General features: G+C 60.7%; 2 protein-coding genes across 6 annotated transcripts; both read right to left on the reverse strand.

Annotated features, from left to right (window-relative positions):
* Window positions 1–1,586: 1,586 nt before the first annotated feature.
* On the reverse strand, window positions 1,587–14,235 carry ZFTRAF1 (zinc finger TRAF-type containing 1). Of its 5 annotated transcripts, none has more exons than XM_058699471.1 (4): window positions 13,688–14,235; window positions 4,920–5,158; window positions 3,943–4,154; window positions 1,587–2,345 (listed from the first exon to the last, which is right to left on the reverse strand). In XM_058699471.1, exons 1-4 carry the CDS (start codon window positions 14,063–14,065, stop codon window positions 1,954–1,956), a joined length of 1,221 nt encoding a protein of 406 aa, XP_058555454.1. In that variant the 5' UTR covers window positions 14,066–14,235; the 3' UTR covers window positions 1,587–1,953. The 5 variants fall into 5 exon arrangements, with proteins under 5 accessions (XP_058555454.1, XP_058555458.1, XP_058555456.1 ...); XM_058699475.1 differs by lacking the exon at window positions 13,688–14,235 and adding an exon at window positions 6,024–13,657; XM_058699473.1 differs by lacking the exon at window positions 1,587–2,345 and adding an exon at window positions 2,385–2,546.
* Window positions 14,236–15,268: 1,033 nt separating this feature from the next.
* TMEM276 (transmembrane protein 276) lies at window positions 15,269–17,329 on the reverse strand. Its single transcript, XM_058699476.1, has 3 exons — window positions 16,625–17,329; window positions 16,278–16,416; window positions 15,269–16,070 (listed from the first exon to the last, which is right to left on the reverse strand). Exons 2-3 carry the CDS (start codon window positions 16,368–16,370, stop codon window positions 15,585–15,587), a joined length of 579 nt encoding a protein of 192 aa, XP_058555459.1. The 5' UTR covers window positions 16,371–16,416; window positions 16,625–17,329; the 3' UTR covers window positions 15,269–15,584.
* Window positions 17,330–17,371: the final 42 nt, after the last annotated feature.

The following is a 17,371-nucleotide window of genomic DNA, read 5'->3' on the forward strand; positions in this document are numbered from 1 at the left end:
CAGGAGAGCCTTCGGGCGCTGCTCCTCTGCCAACTCAAATCTTTCACACACAAACCTAAATTACAGGCAGACCAGGCAAGCCTGCCCCTACCCTGACTTCTCCCCAACATGGTCACTTAGAAATCCAGAAACCCTACACAGAGGGTGTCCATCCTTGAGAGATGTGGAGATCCAGGGACATGGGACCATCCCCTCTACACACAAGACCTAGCACACGGTTACCTGAATCTCATCCTCTGTATCTGCCAGGTGTGTGTGTGTGTGGGGGGGGGGCGGGGGGGGGGGTGGGCAGCACTTGAGGACAGGGGGACTCATGCCAGGGTGTGCTCCCAAGGATGTGTTGGGGGCCAGGGCATGGGGTCTTTGTGGAGGGTAGGAAACCAAGTGTAGCACCTCTGGGTGTCCTCAGTGGCCAGGCACAGGTGGCCTTGCAGGAGGGGGTTGCCCCATAAGCCCCACACCCTAGACTGGAAACAGGAAGCTAAATAGTCTTCTCAGTAGAACTAAGCGAGCTGCCCTGGGGTGAGAATTGGCTCAGAGGGCTGCCTGAGCTAGGCACTGGAATGAGACTCTCACTCTACCCCATGCATGGCTCCTTACCTCTATTTTTCAGCCCCCAACTCTCAGGCCAGGAGAGGGAGGGACCACAGGGAAAGGCCAGGCCTGCGGCTCTGCACGCTTACTGTCAGGGCTGCCCCAAGTGCTGAGCCTACTGGGCCCTGGAAATGGGGAGTGAGGCTGGTGGAGGAGGGCAGAGACTGCTCTGAAGCGTGGGGTAGGCCAGGCCTGGGTCAAAGGAAACGGTTCTTTGGTATTGAAGCAGCAGAACCCTATCGCAAAAGAGATGTGTCTCCTAAGCAAAGGAGGGGAGCCAAGCTTTCCCCTTTCCAGCGGCTCCAAGGGTCTCAGGGTCCTCCACACAGGGCTCCTACCCTCCCTGTGAGGCCCCCACACAGGGCCTGCTCACTGCTCACTGAGGCCGTGAAGAGTTCCCTCCAGTGAGAAGCCACGTCGCCCAGGGACTGACCTCTGGGAGGTGGCAGCCAGTTCCTGATAGCAGCACGGGGATGGCCAGCCCACTGGAAACCTCCCAGCCAGGCTAGCTCACTGCCTGCGGCCCCCACAGCTTCCCTCACAGGCTGGGGATGCTGCGCTCTCAAGGCTGAATACAGAAAATAGATTCTCTCTTGCTAAATTTACATAACTTATAGAAGAGCCTGTGAAGAGTTTAATTTTGTTTTCCTGGAAAGAGACAGAATTTCACCCTGCATTCCGAAGCATCTGCTGAGCCCTGGCGGCCAAGTCCTATCTCTCTGGAGCAGCTGGGGTGTGTGTGTGTGTGTGTGTGTGCGTGTGTGTGTGTGTGTGGTTGCGCGCATGTGTGCGCTGGGGCTGCTGCAAGACCCGGGTCCTGCCTGCTCCCCTGCCCAGGCCTGTGACAGGGGGGGCAGTGTCTCCGAGTCTCTGGCGGGGGGCGTGCATGGAGGCGTAATAACAAGGACCTGCGGGCTCTGACCCCTAGGCCAAACCAAAGCTCCCCCGATGTCCAATTACAGCCACACCTTTCCCTCGAACAAAACAGAAAGTAGGAAACAAGGGTGCCTTTTTAATTGCAATCAAATATGCCGTCTGAAGTCAGCGTGCTCCCTGAGCCCGGCCCAGGGGCCGGGCACAGCCCAGAGCAGACGGTGTGCCTCACTGCGCCATGGGGGCCAGGGCATGGCCACGGGCTTAGCCCCATTGTGTCCCTGAGCCACCGTCTCCTCTGCAGGTGGCCCAGCCTCCGGTGCCTGGGACAGGGGAGGCGGGGCGGAGGGCGAGGTGAGAGCACTCACACCTTCGCACACGCATGCAGACCTTCCCAATGTTTGCATCTGTTCCTTCTCCTCTGCTAAAACGGTCAGACGGCACTGCGAGGCCGCTGCGGGGCAGGCGCGGGCAGCGCGGCACCGCCTACTTCTGTATCTGGAACAGGAAGAGCCGCAGGTTGATGTTCTTGGCGGCTAGCAGCTTGTTGCACTCCACAGAGTCGACGATGGGCAGTGGCACGTAGTCCGTCTCGTTGCTCTCGTTGGTGAAGACAAAGTGGTAGATGACGGGGCTGATCTTTACATCATCGTACGGGCCCTTGAGCAGCAGGAAGGAGCACTCCAGGGGCGCCGTGACCTTGCTCTTGAGGAGGAGCTGGAAGGAGAGTGTGCGCTTGCATGACAGGTTGGGGTTCCGCTCCGAGTCGTTCACGCGTGCCTTCAGGACCCACGTCTGGTTCAGCACCGTGAACCTTGGCGTCTCGTAGTACAGGCGCGTGATGAAGTCATCTGTGCGGTATGGCCGAAACTGGACCTCTGTGGAGACAGACAGGCCGGGAAGAGCCGGCAGTCAGTGTGGGTGGGGCCAGGTGGCGGTGCCTTCCGAAGGCCGAGGATGCAGGCTCAGCCAGGGAGGAAGGCGACTTACCAGGAGGACACAGCGTGCTCTACTTGTCACAAGGCAAATCAAACGCAATTATGGCAAATGGAGGCGCACACAAGCTTTGGGGGAAACAACTACGAACAGAAGTAACACGCATTAGCTGCAGGGAGTCCAGAGGCTGAAAGAAGTGAGCGGCCCGACCCCCGCTGGCCTCCCTCCTCGCCTCCCCCAGGGCCCAGCCCAGGCAGAGGGAGGCCCACCCAGGGGCGTGGGTAAGCAGACACACAGACAGGATGCGTTCTGAGAACAAGTGCACTTTATTGGTTCTGATACAGAGCTGCCAGAAAAGCCGGCGGGCGGTCGGGCAGGCAGGCACGTGGCACGTGAGCCCGCACGGGGCGCAAGGCAGAGCGCTGGCGTGTGGCCCAGTGCTGGGCTCCTGTGCTGTCACACAGTTCTCTTAGCACAGCCCGGGGCCCACGGCCCGCGAGTCCCTCCATGGAGGTGGCCAGTCCTTCCTGCGTGGACGAGGATCCCTGCCCAGCCACCGCCACAATCATGATGCCTTGGCCTGCCCAGACCCACAAGGCCCGGCCCGGACTGTCTGTGCCATGGCGCCCACCAGGGCAGCTGAGGCTGCAACTAACCAGGGGCCATGACCTGCTGCTGCTGAGGCTGCTGGCCCTCGGCCTCCCGGGCCTATGCAGGCCTACACCTAGCCAAGGCCTAGTCCAGGCAGCATGGTGTGACTGGTTGCCTGCGACCGCCCTTGATGCTCTGAGCCGGCTGCCTGGTGTGGGCTGAGTAGTAGAGGGTCGTAGTCTCCCTGAGTGGCCCCAGTGGCAGCAGGTGCTTCTCGCTGTTCTCTGTGTCTGGACCAGGCTCTGGCCTGGTTCCTGCTCCCCAGCATGTCCAAAGGCAGTGGCCGTGGCCAGGAGAGCCCATGAGATCCAGTGGGCCTGAGTGCCGTCCAGCCTGCCCGTCTCTGGGCGTCCACTCCCGGCTCTGCATTTTGAGCCGGGCACCCTCAGCTCATTCAGGAGCCCCGCCCCTGAGCATCTTCTCGATGGCCTCAGGAAGCCCGCGGCCACTGCAGTAATTGCCTGCAGGCAGGACCGGATGTGCTGAGTGCTCTTCTCGCCTTTGGCTCCACAGGACAGGCCTCTAGCTCCCGGGCCCTCCAAGACACACCCACCTTCTGCTTAGACCCTGACTGTCCCAAGGCTGTGCAGCCCCACGCAGTAGGATGCCACGTCATTAGGATGGCAGGGCCGGGGAGGGGAGGACGGGTGAGAGGGCCTCTGAGAGCCATGCAGGTGCCCCCGGGGTCCTGCCCCGGCCCATCCCCTGCTCGGCCTCTGGCACATCTTCGCCCCCAAGGTGTCCTCCCATTCGCCAAAAGCTTGTCCGGAGCCTGGCCACCCAGCATGGCCTGTGCTCACCGCTCAGAGCCCACTGCTCCCCAGGCTCCCAGCGGCCGCACCCCCCCCTCAGCCCGTGTGGCATGCAGTGGGCCATGGGGCGCCTCACCTGTGTAACCGATCTTCTCAAAGCTGAGCAGGCTGAAGATGCTGTTGTAGAGCTGCATCTCCTTGCGGTGGCTCTGGTCCATCTCGTCTAGGATCTCCATCAGCTCGTTGCCCGTCTTGGTTGGGTGGGCGCACGCAGCCTCATGCACCGTCAGCTCGTGGAAGGGGCCATGCCACGGGCAGCCGATGCGCTTATATTTGCACTGGGTCACCCTAGGGAGGAGGCGAGCACCGTGGTCACGGCCTGCGCCCTGCGGGAGGTGGATCTGCCCAGTGGTCCTCCAAGGGCGGGCCTCTGCCTAGCCCTGCTCATACACAGACTACCCCCCGAAGGCCATTTTCCCCATGTGCCAGCTCTCAGGAAGGGGTCAGGGTGTGTGTGAGAGAAGAGTAGCCCATGAGAGCTGTGGCTACACAGGCCACCTACACCCTTTGCTGTGAGGACTCTCCTGCTTAATAACAGTGGCCACTGACCATGGTCTTGCACCCTATGCAGCTTCACGCCAAGCGAGGCCTGGTGGCCTGGCCCCACTGGGCAGATGGCAGTGTCAACCAGCAGGGGCTGGGTGGGGGTGCCCGTGCAGCTTCACACCAAGTTCCTAGAACTTGTCGTGCTCTCCTGGGCCCCAGGATGCCAAGGACAGATAGCCTCTAAGAGGCCACCATGCAGCCAGAGAACCCTGGAGAGCCGGGGTGCTGTCCAAACAGGCACCGGGTCCAGATCCAAGCCCCCTGCCCTCTGTGGGGCCCCGCCCCCACCCTCAGCCCCCCCGAGGGCCTGGGTCCTGTGTAGCTCCACCCTAGCCCACTCCTTCTAGGCTGTCACCGGGCCATGTGTGCAGAACCCAAGGCCAGGGCAACACAGCCACAGCATCCCACATGCTGCGGCCTCGCCTGCACCAGGGTGGCCTCCAGACCCGTCCTGGGCCCCACACGCGTGGCTAAGCCTCTGGTGGGCAGGCCGGCCCAGGCGGTTACCTGTCCTGGCACTCCTCTTTCTGGTGCCTCTCCAGGAGGGAGCGGGGAAACTGGCGCAGGCAGAAGCCACACTCGGAGGGCAGCTCGCTCACGGCTTTCTCCACAGCCAGGTTGCGGCAGCAGAGGCTCTTACTGATCTCACAACGACAGTTAGGGCACGTGGCCTGCTCCTCCTTCAGCCGGGCATCTGCTAGTAGGTGGATAAAACAGCCAGCGCACATCAAGTGACCGTTAGTACACTGCGAAGAAGGAAAGGGAGATGAGCTCACAGACTTGCAGGACGTGCACACACGCACGCACCAGCATGCCCCGCCAGCTCCAGCTGCAGAAGGGACTGCTGGCGAGGAGAGGCACAGGCACGCTGTTGTTTAGCAAACAGAGCCGCTGCTCAGGTAGGACAGGCCTTTTTCCTGGAACACTGCAAAGACACGGCCGATGGAGCTCCTGTGGAGAGGTGGGTGACTCAAAAGTGGCCCCTGGTGGCTTACAGAGGTAACAGATCTCCACCGAGGCAGGCCCACTAGTGGTGATGGGTTTGGCCACACTGGGGCTTGAAGCCTGGCCTCTTCCCATCCCAGGAGCTAGGGACTGCCTCGAGGGTCCCCTAGAGGCCCTGATTTCGGGACGCTTACAGGAACACAGGCTCTTGTCTGGGCATGGCTGTGGCACTTGGCCAGCAGCTATCAAGTGGGGCAGGAGACACTGCTCCCCTGTGCTGGCGGTTGGGGGCCTGGCCCCTCCACTCCAGCCCTCCTTGGCGAGCACGGGTGAGAGTGTAGTTGCCACCCACGCAGTAAGGCTGGCTACCGGCAAGGGACTTCCTAAAAACTGCACAGAGCTGTGGCAGGTGAGGAGGCCCAGTTGGCCTGGGACAAGGATGTGTGGGCACAGTGCATGCCTGGAGGGGAGAATGGGAGCTACAGGCAGGACATATCGCTGAACTAGGTCGGTAGGAGCCGGGCCCCCTCCTTTTATGAACCCGCAGATCTGAGGCCCAGACACTGTCTGCCAGCAACCTGCGCCTTGCTGGGAGTCCTTGCGCATGTGGGCAGTGGGCTGCCTGCTCAAGTCCTGTGTTGGGTCTCTGACTGATTCCACACATACCTCCTGAGTGCTCACTTGGCGCCGTCGAGAGAGATACACAGGCTGTGGGGTTGGCCCTCCAGGGGCTCCTAGTAAGAAGGGCAGGAGAGGCCCACAGAGAAACCAAGAGACACAAGAGCAAAGCCTTGAGCTGAGCGTCCCCTGAGGGCAGACACACCTTCCCTACACCTGATCCTGACTAGTAAAAACCTGCGGCAGCGGCAGATGGGGAGGAGCAGAGGTCAGGGAACATTGAGGGGACACGTGGGGGTTCTGCCAAGGGTGGCTGGATTTCCACTTGGAGACTCTCCCACAGCCAGCCGGGGGTAAAGGGGCAGACAGTGCCATCAGAGGTCTCGCCAGCAGCTAGCCTGGGCTCACCAGCTGTGGCAAACCTCCAGAAAGCCACTGGGCCACAAGCTTCCCTTGAGGTCCGGGACCCTTCTGGAGGGGGGTGCAGTGCAGTAACGGCCTGGCCACATCCACACACACGGGGCCCTCAGTAAACACCCACTGCCATCCCACCAGTTCAGGGGTCTGTGCACCCAGAGCTGGGGAGCTAGGGTAGGCTGTGAGCTCTTGGCACCCATATGCCAGGCCTGGGGTCTAGTGAGTGGTGGGACTTACGTGCTGAGAACCGGTGGGGGTAGGCTGGTTGGGGACAAAGGCCTCACACGTTGAATCCGCGTCCACACAAACGCCCCACAGATTATCTGCACTGAAATCTCAATTTCTAAGTCAGGTCAAAAATTAAAATGTGCAAGATGTGGAGGAGGCGCTGGCTGGGCTCAGGTTTGGAGGAAAAGGGTCTGACGGGGGTGGGCCTGTGCCAGCACTGGACACACAGGCTAGCTGCAGAGTGCTGCTGGCCCAGCCAAGGGACAAGCCAATACCCACATTCAGCCAGCACCTTGCCAGTTACCCAAGGGATCCGACAAGTAGTTGGGAAGGGCTGAGGCCTGCTCACAGGAGGAGCAGGCTGGAAAGGCAGTCTACCCTGTCCACCCCCAGAGGTCAGTGGAGAAGCCAGAGATGCGGTGACTGGAGAGGAGGGGGACACAGATGCCATAGGCCCCTGCCACCCTGTAGGAGGCACAGAGACCAAGGGCCTGGGGCATACCTTTAATCACAGCCCCCACCGCGGGCCTGAGCCCGACAGAGGCCTGGGTTTGCCAAACCCGAGCCCCAGAGAGAAGACTGCTGGGGTGTGCAGAAGGCACAGGGAAGCTGAACACGCGATCTAACTACTAGCTCACAGGAGGGGGAGACTTCAGGCCGCCCCCTGGAAGGGAGGCTAAACCACAGAGAACCACATTCAGTGAAGCCACGACCAGTGCCCGGCACCCTCAATGAGGAAGCCTGGCCAGATGCACACTATGAGACCCTGCCCCCCCACCCCAGGGCCCGGGGCCCCACACCACTCCATATGCACTCTAGTTCTCGATGCTTCCTGGTGAGAGGTTGCCCGGGCAAGGCTCAGCTCTGCAGTCACCACTGGCCTGAGCAGAACAGCGACAACACCCACCTGGCATCTCTTCTATTTCAGGGTGGCCCAGCTGGGGGTGTGTGGACCTGAGGGTGAGAGGCTTGGATGGCATCCTAAGACCTGAGGAACACCAAGGTTACCACGTGTGTGACTGCTCACCTCCCGGCACTGCCCTGAAACCCCGCTATTCTGAGGCAGAGAGAGGTGGCCTGCATACCCCTCCCAATAGGCCCCTCCTTAGAGTTCGGGGGCTGCAGGAACATCCAAGCTCTCACGCCAGTTCCCACCCCTCCTCCTCCTGGAGCCTCTAGACCCAACACGGGTTTAGGTGATAGGACTCCACAAAGAAGCACTGAAACTTGCCCTCCTTGGGGGAAGGTAGGGCCCCTGCCCCGTAGATCCCAACAGCTCAGGTGAGAGCTGGAAGACAGTGAGCCAGCAAGATGCTGCAGCCCGTCCAAGAGACAAGCTGATACCCACACATAACCAGTGCCTCACCAGGTACCCACGGGATGCTCCTGGGTGGAAACAAGGTGGCTGGCCTGGGTCCAGCTGACACCCAGCCCAGGAGATCTGTCCACAGCAGGGCAGTCACCAGGCTCCAGAGCCCTCCCTGCTACCCAGGCCCTCACTGTCCTCCCAAGCAAGACCCTGACTCCACATGCAGGCCTGGCCACATGCTAATGTAGACCCAGCCTCCTCAGTGGCTAGGCTGGACTGCACCTACCCTGATTTGCCCAGCCAGAAGCTGAGTCCCAAAGGGCTTTGCACAGTATCAGCTGCCCGCCAAGCCTTTGATGGACAGCCCCAGCCAGAACAGGCCAGAATGTCCCACTCCACATGCTAGAGCCAAGCTCCCAAGAGCCTGGGTACCCCAATAAGCAGTTCCTGAAGCGCCCACCCGGGCTGCCGGTAAGATCCTGATGGGAGGAGGGGCAGGAAGAAGGGCCTCCCAACTCAGAACATTACAGAGCCTCCCAGGACAGATGGTGGCTTAGACTCTAGCCTATAGGTCACCAGCAGCATAACCCTGGCTTGTTGCTTCCCTCTCTGGGCCTCACTCTACTTAGGCACAAAGAATGACAAAGACCGACTCACTTCATCATGTGGGGTGAGACAACACGTACAACAGCATGGCTTGGCCCCCAACACATGACAGGCACAGAATAAACACTCACCATGGCCATCACAGAGCAGAGCCTGGCCGGCCAGTCACATGGCCCCCACCTGCAGAGCTTCAGAAGGGACTCCTGGCACAGGTGTGCAATTTCAGCAAAAGCCCCTCCCTCACCCCTGAAGTCCCTAGCCGCATCCAAGCCACAGCAATCCCCTCCAAAGCGCTCTGCAAATGGCCCAGGAATGGGCATTTGTACCTGTCCCTGCAGGATGTCACCCAGCAGTCCCTCCCTCTCTCTACCTGGGCACAGGCAGCTTACAGGCACCCAGGTCAGCCTCCCCCTGGGCTAAGGAGGAGCTGAATGTACCTTCCAGACTCATGAGTGGGGAGCCCTGACCCCAGGCCTTGGGCTATGAGAGGGTCTTAGAAAACACCCAGCCACCCCACCCTGTCTTCTGGAAACCAAACCTTGGTCAGTCGGCCTTTCAGGCCCTCTTTCAAGCCTGGCATACATCGTCCCCTCAAATCCTAGGCCCGTGAGAGCAGCTCACCATCAAAAGCATAGCTGAGGGCACTAACCGCAAAACTGCTCCTTAGCCCAGCTGCAGGCCCCCCTTAACCATGCCCATCAGGGCTGCAGGGCACCTCACACCCCCCACGTTTGGCCTGAAGTCTCCTCAATCTCTTAACTCAGGTGGCCTAAGAGGGACCTCACTGTGTCCAAGGAACAAAGGGGTTTTAGGTAAAGCCAGGACTCTTAGCTCTCCGCCACATTTCCGGTTTTAAGCCCCGGACCTTGGGCTCCTGTCATCATGCTAACCCGAGTCAGAACTGAGGCTCTTGCTCAGAATGTGGATACGCCCTGGATCAAAAGGCAACTCAAGTGACAAACCACCACCACGAAAAAATAAAACTTCTCATGCGGCCAGAGTCCAGAAACTTTGCCCTTTCTATGCTCTTGTTTTAGATACCTAGGCAGATACATTTCCGTAGCTCTTTTCTGCTACCTTTCTCACCTCAAGGCGAGAGCCAGGAGCTAGCGAAGAGAATCCCAGGCCAGGTGGGCAGGCAGCCCCGCAGGGGATTCCTTAAACATCATTTAGAATAGAGCCTGCAGCATCAGGCATGCTGACAGTGACGGGATGCCCCCCAAGGCCTGTGAGCACACTGGCTGGAGCCTGGACAGAGGTGGACCCACCCCCGTTGCCTAGGTTTGGTTTTTTTTTTTTTTTTTACCAACGTGACTGCCAATCAAGTATCCAGTCCCCTTGCGCCAGGGCATGAGGCAGGTCCTGGTGGAGACCGGAGGCCTGGGGGCGAGAGGCACAGCAAGACATCCCCTGTGCTCCCACAGGGCAGAAACTGGCAAGTGCCCCGTGAAGCGAGGACAAACATCCTGTAGCAGGGAGAGACAATGGCTACAGAACAGGGTCACGGCCTCTGTAGGGCCCCAGAAGAGAAGTAGGAGTGGGGACGGGGCACGCAGGCGGAAGGGGCACAGGAGCAAAATGCTGGAGTGGTGAGGTGTGTTGCTGGCAGGCCAAGGTCTGAGGCTAGGAGTGGTGGGTCAGAAAGCCAGTTGGGGCCACGCCCTGTGAAAGACCCTCCCTGCCTACTCCTTCACCCTGATGGAGGTCACAGGGAACTTTTTCTGGCAGAGAGCCCAGCGAGGGGTTGGGAGAGCTTGTGGCCCCTCCCTCCAGATGCTGGACCACAGCTGAGGGCCTCGGCGATGTCTGCAGGGTCACACCAGGTGTGTCACACAGAGGACACACTGGGCCTTGTGTGTAGGGTTGGGGGACAGCCTGGGAAGGAGATCAGGATAAGGTTGCATCTTCAATGCTCCGGTCACCAGAAAGGCTGCCTTTGTCTCCCCCAGAGGAGGTGCTCCCATATGCCGAGGGGGCCGGGTCACATCGCCCTAGCACCACAGTTCTGTATCTACAGCAGGTGCCTGTTGCTCACTCCTGCATGAGTGTCCCTGTTGCAACTCCAGTCCTCCTGCCCCCACCTGGGTGCTGCCCAGGACTCTGGAGATGTCAGGCCAGTCACCAAGGACACACCCAACACCCACACAAAGAACATCAAAGCCAGCATCTGCTGAACCTACTCTGTCCTTGATCTGACCTGACCTACCTTAAAGTAGGCCATGGTGAAAACCATTTGCATGACTGCCTTGCTCTTATACGAAAGCAGGTTTCCCAGCCCAGGTGTGTGGTTTGATGTGCTAGATGTGTGGGACAGCCAGCTGTGTGAAGCCAGGGGCTCAGGCTCCACAACAGCCGGAGAAGTCTGCTCCAGGTGAGCTCTTGCCACCACCAAGGCTCCCCTGGTTCCATGGATGTGGGGGCTGGTGGCCACAGCACTCTCAAGTTGCCACGCACTCAGCCAACTCCAGAGGCCCATGGAATTGTCCCCTGCAGACCCAGCCAGGCACAGTGCACTGGGCTCACCATGGCCACTGGTAATTCTCCTCACCCCAGAGCTGGGCACCATCTGAGACAGTCCCCAGACGCACAGCGTGGCTGGTGCCTGCTCCAAGCTGTGTGTCCTGGTGGAGTCAGGAGAAACGTTGCTGGTAGGAACAGAGAATGGAACACATCACATGCCTGAGACCAGCCCACCAAAAAAGGACAGTCAGCATGGCATACCAAAGAAGACCCCCAGAAATGGAGGGGCTGAGCCCAGGCCAAGAGATCATGGTCAGTAGTGGGACCCAACCAGGGACATGAAGAAGGTTAGGAGACAGCATGTATAGGGCCTACGCCATTTATGACCAGATCCTCCTGGGAGCAAACCCGGCTCAGATGCATCCAGGCTCATCCCCACCCCTACCCTCAATGTCCCCATCCAGGTCACATGCAGCGGGGAGCCACCAAGAAGCCTTCCCTCCTTCCTCCAGCTCATCCCTCAGGCCCCTCGTGGGCACTGCTATGCATCCATGCCAGGCATGCCCCCACCCATGGCATGGCTTCCAGCAACCAAAGCATGTTCCGATCCGTGGCAGGACTCTAGTCAACCCTTCTAGAGCCAAGGGCTCTACCACTGATCACATGTTCTAGAGCTTTCTGTAGGCATCCAGAGATGAGAGAGAAACAACTCCCTATCAAGGCCCAGCTGTCACTTTGGAAGAATGGAGGTAGGGCAGGGGCCGGTGCTAAAGCCTACAGTTCAGCGTCATGGTCTCTCCTTGCTCAGCAGGCCTGTTTCCAGGGAAGCTGCTGAGCAGAGCCCACTAGGTCATGGGAAGGCCACAGGTCAGGGCTATCTCAGCTCCTCTACTCTCTCCATCATCACAGCTGTTTAGCTGCCTGCCTCCAGTCTGCCCAGGACGGAGCTCAGCTCCCAGCACACTGCAGGCCGGTTTGAACCAGCCAGGCTCAGAGGCCCCATCACCGGTAGCTCTGGCCAGAGGCAGAGCTTTGGCTCTCTGTGCTGAGTGGACCAGGAAGCAGCACCATGTGGCCTGTCATCGTGCCAGGGCCAGGTCTAGCCCACTCACAGGATGGGGGGAGAACCCCAAATTCCCCTGGGACCCTCCCCCACAACCCATCATTGGCTTGGCTTTTTTGGGCTCTCATTTAAGACCCAAGGAAGGAAGACTTCTTCCACCTGAGAGGATCAAAAGGTCACGGGCAAGGAGAAAATGGGCTGGAGAGGGGATAATTCCTGAAGGGTCCCTCCAAGGCTGAGGGTCCATGGGAAGTGCTCCTCCAATTGGGTCAGAAGGCCTGTGGTATTCCTGAGCTAGGGCCTCTGGCCAGGAGGTTAGGCAGAGAGCCAGTGCCCTCATCCCAAAGAACTCAACCCACTTCCCTGCCAATGCCTTCTCTTTCCTCTGTCACCTGGGTACACCAGGGTCCTCCTAAGCTACGTCATGCCAAAGCAGGAAAGGATTTGGAGATCTAGAGGCGGGGGAGATGGCAACCCAGACTAGCCCAGTACTGCTTACTACAAAAACGGCCCTCTTGCCCATGGCCCCCTGTTTGAGTAACAGAACAAAGCCCCATCAGCCATCACCAGTCCTGTAAGTGCAAAGAAAGGTGACCGAGAACCTGTTCCATTCCTCAAAAGGATTCTGGGAGGAAGCCTATCAGAGGGGTGGGGGTGGGGAGAGAGACAGGTGGACAAAGAAGAGAGCACACTGTAAACTAATTCTAGGGCCAAGGTGTGGCCCCTGCTGCTCTGTGACGCCCATGTAAGATCCACCTGGGCCAAGTCCCCTCTCTGATGGCTGTGGCTGGTTAAGGATGGAGTCCAGCCAACATTCTGGATTCTCAGATGGTAAAAGGAGGGTGGACACACCTCCTGGAGTGCTGGTAGCCTGAGAAGCCAGGCCTGGTGTGGGTAAAGTAGAAAGGGGTGGGAATCTAACTTAAGGCATAGCATATACAGAAAGCATAAGGTCAGCCTGGGAAGAGAGGAGGGACCCAGACTGTGGGGTTTGATGCAGGTAGTTCACCCAGAGGAAGAAATGAGGGGAAGGGAAAAGAGGTGATCCACTCCTTTCAATTCTCTTCCAAAATGAAAGGCAAAGAGAGTTCTTTCAATAAAGAGGTAGAAGGTACACGACAAGAGCTTGAAGGCAGGTTTCGGGGGTGTGGCTACTAAAAGAATAGAGAAAGAGCTGTTGAGTGAAGAGGAAAGACCAGGGTCTCCCCAAGCCCAGGGAGCTCAAGAATGAGGGGAGCAGGCTCGGGGCGAGGGGGGGGGGGGGCGGGAGGGGGCGGAGGGAAGAGAGCGAAGGGGCGCGGAATGTGGGTATCTGTCACCAGCTTTCTCTGGGGGCAGCTTGAGAGGATGAGCTGGGGAGTGCTGAGGTGGGGGCAGTGGGGAAACCCGGAAAGTAAAGCGAAAGATTCGGATCTGGGAACAAGAGAAGTCAGTACGAGAAGCTGGTTAGCAGTAGGAAATAAAGTGCTAACAGAAGGAGAATGTAAAGCTTCCGAAGAGCCGCCGGTATCCCGACTGCTGGGCCCCGGAGCTCAGACCTGCCTTCCGAGGATACGCGGTGCCCAGGGAGGGGGGCGGCCGCGGCGGGGCTGCAGCCGGGCTGGGTCGGGGTCGGGCCGGCGGCCCTACCTGGTACACGGAGGCCTTAGGCAGGTCCAGGCAGACGGTGCAGCACAGCACCGAGTAGAGACGCTCCTCCAGCTTCCCGCTGCCCGCCGCCGCCGCCGCCGCCGCCGCCTCGGCTGCCTCGGCCGCCCGCAGCCGCTTCTTGGGCGGCGCGTCGGGGTCGCCGGCCGCCTCCTGCAGCTGCCGGGCGCCTGCCAGGCCCGCCTCGTCCGGGAGCCCGGGCCCCGCCGCCTCGCCCAGAGCCGCTGCCGCCGCCGGCCCCGCGGCCGCCCCTGGCCCGGCCCCGACCCCGACCCCAGCCCCGACCCCGGCCCCAGCTGGCACGGCGCCGGCAGGCCCCGCGGCCGGCCCGCCCCCGCCGGCCTCCTCCGCGCCGGACATCGCGCCCGGTCGGCCCGGCGGGCGGGTGCCGGCGCGCACCCGCGGCTGGAGGTTAGGGGCGCCGCGCGCTCCCGCCGCCCTCTCGCTGCCGCCGCGACCCCGCAACCCCGCTCCCTGCGCCGCCGCCTCAGTGGGTCTGGCCCGCGCGTCGCCCCGAAGCTGCCGCGGCCACCGACCCCGGCGCGGCCGCCATCTTTGTTTTCGCTGCTCGTTCCCCCTGCCGCCGCCACCGCCCCCTCGGTCTCCCTGTCACGTGAGCCGCGCGGGGCCAATGGGAGAGCCGCCCAGGGCTAGATGGCACGTCAGCCAGACCCAATGGGCGCGCAGGGACGCCCGAGGGCCCGCCCCTGCAGAAAGTAGGCAGGAAGAGGGCGGGGCCCAGGGCGACCTGCGGAGGGGCGCGCGCTCGGGGCAGGGAAATCCTAGGGTTGGGGGCGTGCGCGCCGCTTCCGGTCCGTCTAGGGTGCGGCCCACTAGCCGAGGCCACCCGGTTGGTGGGCATCCCTGGACCGCGACGTTGGGGTGTGCTTGCGCTTTTGTCCCCCAACACTCATGCTTGCGTGCAAGAAGCTCTGGTCTGGCTCGCTGGAGTGGCCCCGTCGGCCACTCAGGTCCTTCTTGTGTGGGACCGGGTGTGCTTCCACAGGAAGCACGCATAGAATAGACGCAAGCATAGAATATCTCGAGAAAGGACTCTGGACCCCGAATCTAACCCACTGTTCTGCCCAAACCCATTTCCTAACCCTGGGGTTAGGAGCTGAGGAGGGGTCCATTGAGAAAAGTGAGGGTCTTGGGAAATCAGGACCTGCCTTACACAGGCGAGCGGGCAGATGAGTACATGTCAAGTCAGCTGAGTGGGATTGTGCAGTTCTGAGGACAGCTGTAATACAGCCCTTCCCTGCCCCCACCCCAACAGGCAGCCAGTGAAGGTCACTGTCCCAGAGTGCCACCTGCCAGGTTGTACCAAGGATATTCAGAACTCTACTATGTCCCAAGAGAGCAAGGGCCCAGAAATAGGTCTTCTCAATCTAGGGGCCCTCCTGACAAAGGTGACAGCAGGAGGTCAGGCTGGGTGATGCCCCAGGGCTAGTTCCAGGGCAGCCCCTTTCTTTGCACAGGGAAACCAGTTGCTGCCCTGGAGCTTTAGAAAACTCACTGGAGGACCCCTCCCTCGATCCCTTTCAAGAATGGGCAGATTCCATATTCCTGCTGAATCCCTAAGGTTTATTGGAGACCAAGCCTCTCTCTGAATCCAAAACCATGGCCTGCCCAACATCAGGCCCCAAAACGTGCCTGGGGCCCCATCTCCTTAATTCTTATCTAGGTGAGTCCCCAAACTCAGCCAGAGGAGGGACAGTGCCCAGACTCTGTCTCCTGGCCAAGGCATCCATCACCGTGCAGCAAGCTCTCTTTGGGATGCAAGAGAGTCCATCCTTAGGGGAGGAGGCCCATAGGAGCAGGCCTGTGGGAGGGGAAGGTGGTAGCCAGGGCAGAAGCCCCACCTTGCTGTCTGCAAACATCACTCCCACTGCAGGCGCTGTGTGTGCAGGGCTCGGTGGTAGGCCCAACTGCCTGCAGCCAGGGCACAGCGACAGACATCCTCCTTTGGAAGCAGCAGAACTTTGTCCTCCTCCAGCCGGCTCAGGAGGCCTGCAGCCCCCAACATTGCGCCCCCCCACATTCCATAAGTGTTGGTCGTGAAAACAGCCACAATGAGGATCGTCACTGCAACCACCAGCACCACTGCCTGACCAGCTACAGAACGGCCCTCAGCACCAAGGTGGTCACCAGCCACTGCCAGCACCATTCCTCCTCCCAGGAGTAGGTTGGCAGAGGAGCGGTCCCCATTCACCCAGTGGAAATCGAAGGCCAGAAGGGGCAGGCCGATGACAGTGGCCACCCAGGCTCCAGCAAGACAGTCTTCATCTGTGCCCAGCCCTGGGGCCAGCAAGGTGGCAGAGGCCAAGGCCTGGAGCAGGAAGCCAGCAGCGGCCCCTCGACTTGCCTGTCAGCACAAGGATAGGAGGAGATGGGGGGGGGGGGGGTAGCCAGGACTTCCCTTTATGGAGGGAAGAGTGTGGAAGTCTCATGCAACCCTGGCCCCCAGAGTCAACCTCCCACCACCCTTTCCCTGATCCGGGGAACTGGACCTGATCCAGGTCATTGCAATCTGGGAGTGGGATACACCCCTGCCTGGCCCCAGTGTACTCACCTGGGCAGTGCTCACCGCTGCGTGCAGAGACACCACTCCCAGCGCTAGGTGGGACAGGGTCGTGCTCCACTCACTCCACGGCTTGGGGGCCATGCCACCTCGGGTGGTAGTAAATGTGAAACAAGAAGGGGATCCTCAACTTTGGATTGGAAGAAAACGCAGAAGCCGACGACCAGGAGCCCTAAGCGAGACTCTCCAGGACTACCAGTTTCCAGAGCCCCATTTCTAAATATTGGGAAAGGCTCATCCGAAACTTTCCAGAGCCCTGGGGCCACTGGACACAATTATGGGGAGGAAGAACCTAATTTGGCCGGGAAAAGAAGGGAAAAAGCGGCGCAGGGCCTGACCTGGTTAGACGTGAGTTCTGGGGCCCTGGAATCCAAGTCGGGGTGCCAGACCTTGGGGAGAGTTGCGCGCAGGCCCACTCGGCCTGGTCTCTGCGCTCTGGGAAGCGCCGTTTTCAGAACCTGGCCTGGAAGGAGCTAGGGCGCAGGCCCTCAGCGGTGGCTGAGCTGCGAGGTCCCACCGCAGGGGCGAGCTGTAGATTGGCGTCGCCCGCCACCCTGCCACCCTGCCACCCGCCGGCTGCCGCCGGGTCTCCGGCTTCCTCCCAGCGCTGTCCGGGCGCGAACCAACGAGAGGAGCGGAGGCTAGAGCGGCGGGTGGGGGGGGCGGGGCCTGGACGAAGAGGACGTTCTAGGACAGCAAGAAGAGGTTGTCAGGGCGGAGAGGCGACTAGGAGGAGGCCGCTCTGTACCGCGGCCCGGGTGCGATAGCCAAGTGGTTTGGAGGGACTCTGTGGTGAGGGGAGGAGCTGTGAAGGGATGGGCCCGAGAAAGGGGAGGGTCGTGGGCGGAGCCTTGAGGGGAGGGGATTGGCTGTGAGCGGTATGGGCGGAGCTGGGAGGGGAGGGATGAGTGGGGAGGGGCTGTGAAGAGATCTGGGCGGGACTGGGGCGGAGCTATGAGGAAGGGGTTACGTGGGGAGGGGCGCTTGGATTCCCCGGGGCTGATGGCTCTAAGGGGCGAGAGCTGTGGGGGCCTCCGCCGAGGGTTAGGAAGGATTCCGAGGAGGGAGTGTGTGGAGGCCGTGGG

The sequence above is a fragment of the Neofelis nebulosa genome, chromosome 14 (genome assembly GCF_028018385.1).
Source record: "Neofelis nebulosa isolate mNeoNeb1 chromosome 14, mNeoNeb1.pri, whole genome shotgun sequence".
NCBI lineage: Eukaryota > Metazoa > Chordata > Mammalia > Carnivora > Felidae > Neofelis > Neofelis nebulosa.